The sequence below is a fragment of the Geospiza fortis genome, unplaced genomic scaffold (assembly GCF_000277835.1).
Source record: "Geospiza fortis unplaced genomic scaffold, GeoFor_1.0 scaffold217, whole genome shotgun sequence".
NCBI classification, from domain to species: domain Eukaryota; kingdom Metazoa; phylum Chordata; class Aves; order Passeriformes; family Thraupidae; genus Geospiza; species Geospiza fortis.
The window spans coordinates 892,685-903,539 of NW_005054392.1; the positions used below are offsets into that span (position 1 = coordinate 892,685).

At 41.5% G+C, this 10,855-nt stretch overlaps 1 protein-coding gene across 1 annotated transcript in view; it reads left to right on the plus strand.

Moving 5' to 3' along the window:
* FNDC1 (fibronectin type III domain containing 1) overlaps nucleotides 1–10,855 on the plus strand; it is an 84,280-nt gene that overhangs the window by 49,216 nt on the left and 24,209 nt on the right. The window contains exons 7-11 of the mRNA XM_031060843.1: nucleotides 2,003–2,191; nucleotides 2,967–5,336; nucleotides 7,073–7,194; nucleotides 8,934–9,045; nucleotides 10,030–10,413. Coding sequence (XP_030916703.1) covers nucleotides 2,003–2,191; nucleotides 2,967–5,336; nucleotides 7,073–7,194; nucleotides 8,934–9,045; nucleotides 10,030–10,413 — 3,177 coding nt within the window. The remainder of the gene's footprint in view (nucleotides 1–2,002; nucleotides 2,192–2,966; nucleotides 5,337–7,072; nucleotides 7,195–8,933; nucleotides 9,046–10,029; nucleotides 10,414–10,855) is intronic.

The following is a 10,855-nucleotide window of genomic DNA, read 5'->3' on the forward strand; positions in this document are numbered from 1 at the left end:
GGGATGTCACAGAGGTTCCTGGGGATAAAATGCATGCACATTTTATCTCTTCTTCCATTAATAGGCAGGTCAAAATGAGGTTCAAGAAGGAAGTTTCCAGAAAGATTTTAAAGAATTAGTTGTAGAGGAAAAAGTTGGGTAGTTGCCAAGAAAGTGAATGGGTTTATGTTGGGTTTTATTTCTAGTTTGTCATGGAAGGAAATCCTCAGCTTAAGAAGCAAACACAAATCTGATTTCAGAAGATCTCATGCATAAATCTTGTGTACTACAGTGTTATTGGACATAGTCATAAAGATAGCTTGCCAGTTGGCTAAGATTTGCATAGAATTAAAGAAAAAGAAAAAGCTCTTTCTGGGATTTTTCCCTGTTTCCCTCTGAAAATGAGGCTGATTTTTTAGCCTCCTGTTCTTCAGTAGTTAACAAGATTGTGTTCTCAAATTACTCAAGTTTTTGGAGGTCCCTTATCAGCCTACAGCATCTCAGGATTTGAAAAATCATTGGCCTGGAGGGAAGTATACCGTGTCTGCAAGACCTGCTTTATGTGTTCTTCAGGACAGTGGTGGAATTCCTTCCTTTTTTTGAAGTCAGTAGAAATCTTGCCAATTACTTCAATGGAGCTGCAGCTGTGTCCAAAAATCATTATTTCTGCAAGAAGGGTCATGCAGGGACATTATCTGATATTTCAAATCTGCTCCTAATTTTGACCAATCTGTAGCCCTTTGTGCAGTTTTGTCTGCATTGTTATTAGATCATTCATCCAAGGCAATAATTTTAAAGATATCTAATATTTAAGAGCTGAATGCTTATAGACATCTAATATATCGTTGTTTGAGTCTTATTTTTAAACTAAATAAATGACAAGATATTTTTACAGGCTAAATAAAATCACTGAATTAGCATTCCATGGTCATTTTTATACCATGTGGTAATGAATTTGGTGTAAGGAATTTTTGTCTTTTGATCCTTTTGTTTTTCAATCCTGTCCTTTTTTGTATTTATACCACATATTAAAATAATGGGAAAAAGTGTTCTCCAGTAGTCATTTAAGAGTTATCAGAAGCTACAGCAGTGTCTCTGCCATGGAAGCAATGCCTGTGTAAAAAGAAGGAAAAGAAAAAAGATTCAAAGAAAAAGGATTCATACCTTCTGATATCTTGATTCGTTTTTCAGTGGAGCATTAAATTTATTGGTATATAAAATATCAATGATTTTTTTCCTTGATTTTGATGAACTGTGCATGCCTTATTTCTTAACACAATAAATATGGGGTCACTTTCAGAAAAAAAAAACCCCATGCCATTATATTCTATATTTTTCTCATTGTGGCACTGTGGCTCCTCAGGTATTATTGTGGGTTTTTGTGTAGACAGAGAAAGCTGGCAGCACGTGAAATTTATTATCAAAACCCTGGTTTTGTCTGATACCTGTTCCTCTTACAGAGGATTTGAAAACAAAACAGAACTTGCACATATCTGATATCTCACCTGCGCTTCTTGGGATTATAATGGGAAGATTCCTCTTTATGGCCAGAATTGTTCCTGTAGGGGTGAAATTTCTCTCAATACAGAAAGCTAAGACAGAGCACAGGTATCACAGTAATTCAACACTTGAAGGTGAGAGCAGGATGAATTTCAAAATGGCAACCAGAGCTTGCTTTGCTCTCTCTGCCATGGTGTTTGACCCTAGCGCTGGCTAAGCACAGTGTGTCATATTTAGAATTTGTTGGACAGACGTGATGTTGCTACCATTTGGCAAATCTGCAGTGCTGATATTTTCTGGTAGAAGTATGTCTTCTGAATAAGAACAAATATTCTACTTAACCTACATATATACATGTATCTCTCTCTCATGTCTTTGTACTCCAGCTGTTGACTCGGCGTGCATTGCCAGTGTATTAATTTTAGTAATGCACGTTCTAATTCATCCTACCCATACAGTCTGTCCGCTGGAAACAGGACTGTTTTCAGTTTCCTCCTTCCAACCGTCTGCCAAATCATTTCAGAATACATTCTTTCATACGCCCCGGCTCTCAAGCCATTTGGAGCAAAGTCCATCACCTACTCTGGAGCTACAACATCAGCCATAATAGATGGTCTGCAGGCTGGGGAGCGCTATATTTTCAAAATTCGTGCAGCAAACAGGAGGGGACCGGGTCCTCAGTCAAAAGCCTTCAGTGTCGCCATCCCAGCAGGTGAGCACCAAGCCATGAACAATGCTGTAGTTCACCCACTCTTGCTTTGGTCCCAGCTGTGTTAATTCTTACTGACTCAGCTCCTCTGCACTCTGTCTGACCTGTGCGATTTGAGTTCCTTGGTATTGTTTTTGCTTGCTCTTTTCATCTTGATATTGCCCAAATAAGTCTTTTGTCACTCTGCAGCATGCAAAAGGTCATTTTTATGGACACTTTAGCCTCTTAAATAAATGCATGCCATAATCTATGACAACACTATGTGTTCTTGTTATCCAAAGGCCAAAGAATGCAATGCTCTGGGGTTTTGGCTGCTCTGTTCCTGACAGCTCCCACTCTTAAAAGTCACTTAGTGTCTTAGATACTATTCCTTGTGTTTGGCTCTTGCTAAAAAGTTACTGTTGTAGGGACAGAATATTTTCTAAGCTAGCTAAAAAGGTGGGCCACAGCCTTACATGGGATAATGCAGCACCATGCCATCAACATGACTAAGTTCTGCTGAAGATTTGATTTCCCTGAAAGTGTGTTGCAGTCCCTGATTTTAGATGTTTGATTTTAATTGGTCTAAGTTTTACCCAAGCTACAGTAATTCCACATAGGTACCTTCCTACAACCCAAAACTTATCTTGGCTGGACTCCACAGCCTGGTTAATACAGAAGTAATTATTGTCTTATATTCTCATAAGTTTTGTTCTTGCTACTTGGGTGTTTTCTGCTTTTGGTCAGTTTTTATGAATCTTCTATTGTTGCGAATAAACACTTTTCTTTTTGCCTGTAGCTGCTCATGAGGATTCAGTTGCTCAGCAAAAGACAAATATTCAAGATAAATCAGAGGCTAAAAAGACTGGGAATGCTGGCTCATCTCCTTCTCAAAGTTCTTCTGTTTCTTCAAAAGCACAGCTGTCACCTTCTTCTAAGCAGCTGTCTGTTCATTCACCTAGTGTTAGTGATAAAAAAAGTCTTCTTTCTGAATATAAGAACAAAATCTTGACTCGAGGGGTCCTAAGTAAATCTCAGTTACCTTCTAGAAAGACAGGAGAGCTGGAACCTGACCTCCAATCCACTGAGGTGACAGACGATCGTGATTCCTCCTCCCAGGAAGCTACAACGTCACCGCCAAAAGCCCAGGACCAGAGGAGGAATGTTAAACCCTTGTCCCCTAGTCGACCAATCCACCCTGTCCTTGCCTCAGGGAGGATGTCTCTTCCAACTCACATATCTGAGGTGTCAAGCCAGATGAGCACAGAGGAACGTGAGCCACCAGCACTGTTACCGTCATCAGCACAACACTCTTCTGCCTCATCTGTTCCCAGATACACAGATAATGAAACCAAGCAGTTGAGGCAAAGCAGCAACAATGTGCCTTCTAAGACCTCTTCCCATCCTCTGCCTGCCAAAAGTAATGGTCTTGTGAGTAATGGGGAAGGGACGCCTGACCCCGTGCTGGTGAAAATGTCTTCTAAAGCCTCAGAGTCTGATCGCCAGGCCTCGCCATCGAGTCGGCAGTCTTCTGTCTCTCACGAGGGTGTCTCAGGCCATCGCAGTAGGTCTGGCTCTCTAGGTCGTTCACACCAACCTGCTTCCAAATCAGCAGATTCCCACGCTCATAACAGCCATAATGAGTTTGACAGTGAAGAAGCAGAGGACAGAGCAGAACAGCTAAGTTCTAGGTCACAGCAAACAAGGCTGTCCTCAGGCTCCAGTTCCCGCAAATGGAAGGATTCGAAATCGGCTGCAGCAGCAGTCTCATCAAGGTCTGCTGCTCCTGGTTACACTTCACCTCACTCTCGCTCCTCCACCAGTGCCAAATCCAAGGGAAAGGATGTTGATAAGAATTATAAGGAGGACTCACAAGATGAAAACCCCTTATTTCCTTCTTTGCCCTCTTCCAGGCAGTCTTCTTCAGCAATCTATTCCAAGAGAAGAAATCCTGGTCCTGATTCTCGCTCCAGAGAGACACATGGTGAAAAATCACCCCCCTCTGACTCAGAAGAACAACAAAGTCAAACAGCTGCTCCAGAAAGGCACTCTCTTTTGCAGTCTTCTCTTTCCAAATCCAAACCTGAAGAGCAGGGCAATCGAGAGGTAAAAGAAAAGCTTTCTCGATCAAAACCAAGCGAGTCTTTGCCTAGAAAGACACTTTCTTCTCGTCTGCCAGTGGAGAAGGCCTCCCACTCAGAGCCTCCACAGAGAGCACAAACCAGTCCTTCCATACTGCATTCAAGGGGCCGGCGCCTCCCATCCCACCGCGCCATCTCATCCCAAAGTAATGAAGAGTTGCAGGAAGAGGATGATGAGGATGAAACAGAGGGCAGTGACAGAGCAAGCAGGCACTCTGTCTTTCTTAAAGAGGTGTCTTCTTCTAGGGGATTATCTGCTTCTTTCTCTCAGGGCAGCTCAAGTTCGTCTCAATCAAAGCAGCAGCAGACAGGTTCTCAGGTACCTTCCTACAAACCAAAACACACTCAGCCAGACTCCAATTCTGCCAGTGATACAGCAAAAGACAACCAGTATAATCAAAGGCTGTCACACACTTCGAGACAAACTCGTCCTTCGTTGCCTACTCGCTCAGGAGTTGCTACAAGAACAGCATCCCAAACAGAGAAAAAAAAGGGCCTGTTGCCCTCAAAAATGTCTAACACTGAACTTCCTCAAAAAGTTCCTTCCCCCTCTTCATCTAAATCTCATCAGTCAGTTTCTAATGAAGAGGATGATTATTACAGTGAATATGATCAGAAAGAAATGGAAGAGAAACCCACATCTTTGTCTGCAAAACGGTCCCCTTCTGTTTCTAGAGGTAACAAAAACGTATATGAAGACACTGCTAGCAATAAAAGAAAATCTATGGATACTCTTCTACCTCACAAAGTAAGTTCTGAAGAAGAAGAGATGGAAAAACCTTCAATATTAAAAATGTCTCATCCTGAATCACCAAGAAGCTCTGCCATAGCATCACAGATTACTCAGTCCTCTAACAAACATACCCCATCTAAACCAAGCTTTGTCTGGCCACGTTCTTCTGCATCTACTACCACACACACCATTTCTCCAGCAGTTTCTTCCACTTTGTCTCCTCGTCAGCGACTACTGAACTCCAGGCAAGGGAGCCCTTCTCAGCGCCAATTTGTCAGACCTCCTTATAGACCAGGTATGCTGCCTTTGTTGTATTAATGTCACTAATTGCGTTTTTCCTAGGATCAGCGGTTAGATGAAAAGTCCTCCAGCAGGATACAGGCTCAGTTATTTAGTATAATATGTTGCTTTTTATTTTGGTGGTTGCTGGGAAGCCCAGTTCTTGAGGACATTGCCTTTTTGGACATTGCCAGACCCTTTCTCCTGTGGTCTGATCTGCGCAGGATCCTGTGATCCACAAAGAGGGTGACAGAGTTAGATGCTAAATTGGAAAAGTTCCTTATTGAGCACTGACTTCACCAAATGCTCATTGAAAGCTCATTTGTACTCAGAACTTGCCAGACTCTCAGGTACATAGCTCTTCATCATAGATTGCTAAAAGACCTTTGTAGGTTCCATAGTGCCACATTGCCCATGCCTAGACAGTGAGGTGTCTCCTCATGATTCCCTGGCATTCCATGTTTTCTTTGATGAATTTTTAAGCCACTTTCCTCCTTTTTCTAAGTAACAGCTCAGGGTTGCCCATACCTGTTGCCCATACCCATCACAGCCAGACCATCTAATACCTTTATGGCTGTGATTTACCCCAAGAGTTAGAGACTTGCTTTCTGACAAAATATCTGTGGACCTGGGTAGTAGAATAGAGGGTCCACTAGAGATCAAGGTATTTATTCCTCATGTCACCTATGGAAAATCCCTGACAGCCTCAGTGACCTTGCTAGGTAGAAATACCTTTTCTCCCTCCAATGCATGGACATCCAAAATAGTATTTAGTGACTTGTTTTAGTAAATACTTTCTGTGTTATCTGTAGGTAGTAATGTTTGGTTTGAAGTGGCCTCCCTGTTATGCAATGAGGACTGTGCAGCTGGGCTGTTACATTTGATATGCTTCAGTCAGACTCAGTGTTGTGTAGAGGTTCACCAGCTTAAAGAGCTTTAAGATGGGAGTAGACCTTGAATAACACCATGGGGGGTGAGATGTATGGCATGAAAAAAATAACAGATTTCTCTATAGAAGTTATTTAGGGTTACTACTAGCAATGCAATTGTGAAGTTATAACCAACAAGTGTTCAGTTGATTTTTTTCCCCAGTCTATATTTTTCCCATTATATTTTTCTGGAGGCAATTCTCTGAGGTAAGATGTGAAAGTTGCTGCCCTTTCAGAGCTGGGGGGCCTACAGCTCAGTGCTACTGCTTCTGCACTTCTAACATGACTGTACTTCTGTTTAGCAGTGGTTTTTCAGCTAGAGAAGGAGATTCCTTCATTTTCCAGGTTAAAAATATAGGAGTAGTGATAATTCCTATGCCCTCTCCTTTCATTTTGTCTCTACAGCTTTGTATAAGGATAGGATTGAACAAGTGGTTGTGTTTAATAATGGTTTCTTCCTTCATCCCACTTCTGAAAGATCACTTACAAAGATCACAAACATTTTAATGACTGTAGTGCCATGAAGAAATGTTGCCCTGCTTTCTTAAATAGACAGACCAAGTAAACAAGATAGAGATGAATGAGTGTTTAACCTCTTCAGAAAAACAATTTCAGATTCTTGTGTCAGTTGCAAAAATCTGACAGTGTCACAACAGTTACTTCAAGAAAAAGTGGAGTGCCTGGTTTGTGAAGTGTGGGGAGGCCTCTTTCTGTTCTTGTTTATACTCATATCAGCCAGAAAATGCATTTACTTGCAATTTAAAATATGGCTTGTAGGTTGCACAGCTTTCTTCAGAATAATGTGTTTTCTTCCCTGTTTCAGGTTATAATGGCAGACCAAATCTTACAATGAAAAATGGAAATGGAAATGGTAAAGTAATTCCTGGTAATAATGGAAAACCAAGCGGACAGAAAGTAATCAATGGTCCTCAAGGAGCAAAGTGGGTAGGGTGACCTTCTGTCTAAATTCAAGATGTTTTGACCTTTTATTGTATTTGTATTTTCATTAAGAAAAGACAGGCAAGCATTGTCCTTAGTCAATGCAGCTTTAAAGTGAAGCTATGCTTAGTGGTTTGGTTTCTACTGTTCCACTGAAATCTAAAGACAAATTCTGGGTTTTGTTATTTTAATATTTTAAATTTACAGCCTGATGGGTTGAATTTTAAGCTATAACATTACTCCTATTAAATTTAGAGAAACATTTTTTCATCAAAGTCAATGAGATTGATGCTCCCCTTTGACTCAGGGACTCTCAACACAGTGTGCTCTTGTCTGCTGTGCACTGTGAGTGGAGATTGCCTGGAATAGCTGCTGTGAAAGATGTGCTCAGCAATAAACAGCTGTGTTCAGCAATGCTTCTCCCAGACTCTCACTCCAGGTAGAAACTCCTGAGCAAGACTTCTGAGATAAAAATTACCTCCTCCATAACTGTCATGATGCTTTAAATGCACTTATGTAGGTTTTTGTTTCCTCATGTTTCCAGAAGTATATGCAGAAGAGCTCAGATGCCATTGATAGGAAAGTCCCACAAGCTGCATACATGCCCACACCTTGTCTTTTAACATCCTTTACAATGAGTTTTTAACCAAGGAAAGCAAGGGAAGGAACTGGTGCTTCCTGCATGTTTTCCCAAGTGCTGAGCAGTAGGATTCTGTGATCAGCCTCCCTGGCATCAGCAGAGCTGCTTGCACATGGCATGCAGCTTCATTTTCATTAGAGGAATGTTAAAAAGTGCATCAGGTGTGTCGTGTTCAAGGGAGGCATTTTGAGAAGCATGCCCAAAGTCCTTCAAATGGATTCCAGAAAGTGGGCTAGGAAGGTGGTTGGAATGCCATGGGGCATTTCTCTGCCTCTTGAGGGGAAGGCATTGCTGCTAGCAGGATGAACACCTTGCAAAGCAAGAGGATCTATGCTAAATCTGGTGCCTGGAGGGCTTCAGAGACTGATCTCATCATCTGCTGTCCTTCCTGTTGCAGTCTTTTTCTCAGCGCCAGATGTAAGTCTGTCTTGCCAATGTGGAATTGCTGTTTCTGTCTCCTTCCCAGTTTCCTCACAGTACTTAACACCTTTTGCATTTTTGTTTTCTGTGGCTGAGTGTCTGTTACCTCAGGTTAAAACAGCATAAAGTTCAGCTATTTTGGGTTGAAATAGCAAAAAGGACTGAATTTTAACTGCAGTTAGCTCTGGAATTCAGTCCAAGCTCTCAGACATATTTGCTTTACAAGACAGAGGCTTTTCTTCAGTCTCCTACCCCAATTAAAATCTTAGCTACTTTGTTTTCACTTCCATTTCAAAATAAAGTAACTAGTCTAATATTTAATTTTTTTTAGTTGGATATAATTCTAAATCCCATCTTCAAATGGCTCAGTGTCATACAGAATTTACAGGAATTCACCTTAGGAGTCATGCAGCCCAAGAAAATCAAGGGATTTGCTCATTTGAGAGCTGCAGTAGGTGATATGAATATGGCTGTGCAGCTCTGGACCCCAGTTCCTGGGAATCTGCTTTCTTCAGCAATGATATATCAGTGATTACTATACGCTTGGTTTAAAAATTCGAGTGTGTTGTAGCTATTCCTGAACATCATACTTAATGTCTGAATTTCCCCAGTATTTCTGTTGCTGTGAAACTTCATTTCACCTCCTCTTGGGTTAGCTAAACTTGAGTCTATCTATTGCTTTTAGATTGTAGATCTCGACCGAGGGCTAGTGTTAAATGCTGAAGGAAAATACCTCCAAGACTCCCAAGGCAACCCTCTCCGAGTGAAATTAGGAGGAGATGGACGTACAATTGTTGGTAAGTTACAACTTCCTTCTTACAGAAAAAAGCTCTATAGTAGTTGTACACATGGTACAAATCTTTGAGCTGTTGAATGCTTCAGGCATCCCCAGGTCCCATGCAAGCCATTTCAAGTTGCTTGTACCTCAAGTCAGCACATTGCAGGGCCTGGCGAGGCTTTGAGTCATCCTGTGAGACTCCAGAGTACAAGGCAGCAAGAATTACTCAAGTCCATCTCAATTGTATCAGTATTAAAAAGGACTGCAGAACTGAGCCAGAGTAAGGACTGATGAGTAGAATAAGGGTTGATGATTGTTTATATCTTTGTATACATAGGAATAATTATTCCCCACTGCTAGCACTGTACCAGCCATATGGATGCATTTATTTCATTTTTTTCTTCTAAAGCTGACCACAAATAGTAAGAAACCCTGTTTGTGTTCTCTGAAGACTGCTGTTTGCATGTCAATCCATCTGTACAGATCTCTTGAATACAAATTCAGTGCCTATTGTTAACCTGGCTACCATGAATATTTACAGTACCCAGAACTTGGCACACAAGCTTATTTGCAGTGACAGCATCTTTCCAGCTCATCCCAGATTTTCCTTGCATGTGTTTGACATTAAGGAGCATAATATGGATTCATCAACAGTACATTTCATCAACAGTTAGTTGATAAGAGTGACTTAGATGAAATGCCATCATTGCCTGCACATTGTGATTCTGAAATGAAACCTCCCTGGAGTGTTTATCAAACAGCTGAAAAATGTGAACACAACTGTGGTTTTTTTGAGGTTTTTCTGAACCATTTTCCAGCTTCCTTAGCCATGGCTCTTTCCTAAGTAACACTCTCCTTCTCTGTCAGTTTACTTACAGAAGGCTCTATTCACTCTATTCTGTGCTTTTGTGGCATCTACTGTGATAAAACACAGTAATGCTTAATGCTATAAACCTGAAGTGGAATAATGGTGAGATTATTTGGTTTTGTTCTTCTCTCTTAGATGAAAAGGGTGCTCCAATGGTGAGTCCTGATGGATTGCCTTTGTTTGGACATAGCAGATTTAGTAAACCTGTAGCAAGTGCACAAGATAAACCAATAATAAGCCTTGGAGGAAAGCCTCTGATTGGTCTTGAGATGGTTAAGAAAACAACCACTCCCTCAACTACTACTACAACAATACCTACAACAACCACCACGACAACCACCACAACCACTACAACAACTGTTGCTACAACCACCACCACCACCACTCCAGAACCGACCACCACTGAGCCACCCACGGAGAAACCTGCACCAACCTGTCCTCCAGGCACCTATGGGGAGTATGATGATGAAGGCAACTTGCTCCTGGGGTTGGACGGCCTGCCCGAGTGCAATGCAGAAGGTAATCTCCTTTTGCGCTGTCTGAATTTCTGTGGCTGTGCTGTTTGTACAGCACAGTTACCCAGATGTGGAATGGTGGAGAATCTGCCTCTGAAGGTTTTGGGTGTTAAATGGACTTTCACTGGCAAATGCCAACTTTCCCCAAAGCTGAGGTTTCTTATGAAATTGTGTTGTTTTCAGCAAATTTCTTACATTGTGTTGGATCCACTTTTATATGTTCACTCATAGGGGTACAAGTCTAAGCAGTAGTTTTGTGGTCAAAGCAGTTACATATAAGTTTTTCTCATTCCATTTCAGGCCAGGGTAGGAGCTGGAGGAGCTATGCATTCTTTCTATTTTGTGTTCACTTATCACAATGAATTCTGAAAAACCTCTCTTTTGAGCCATGGTGGAAACAGCATTTGCAAAGTGAGATTCTTGTTCTCTTACCAGCCCTTGGAGAT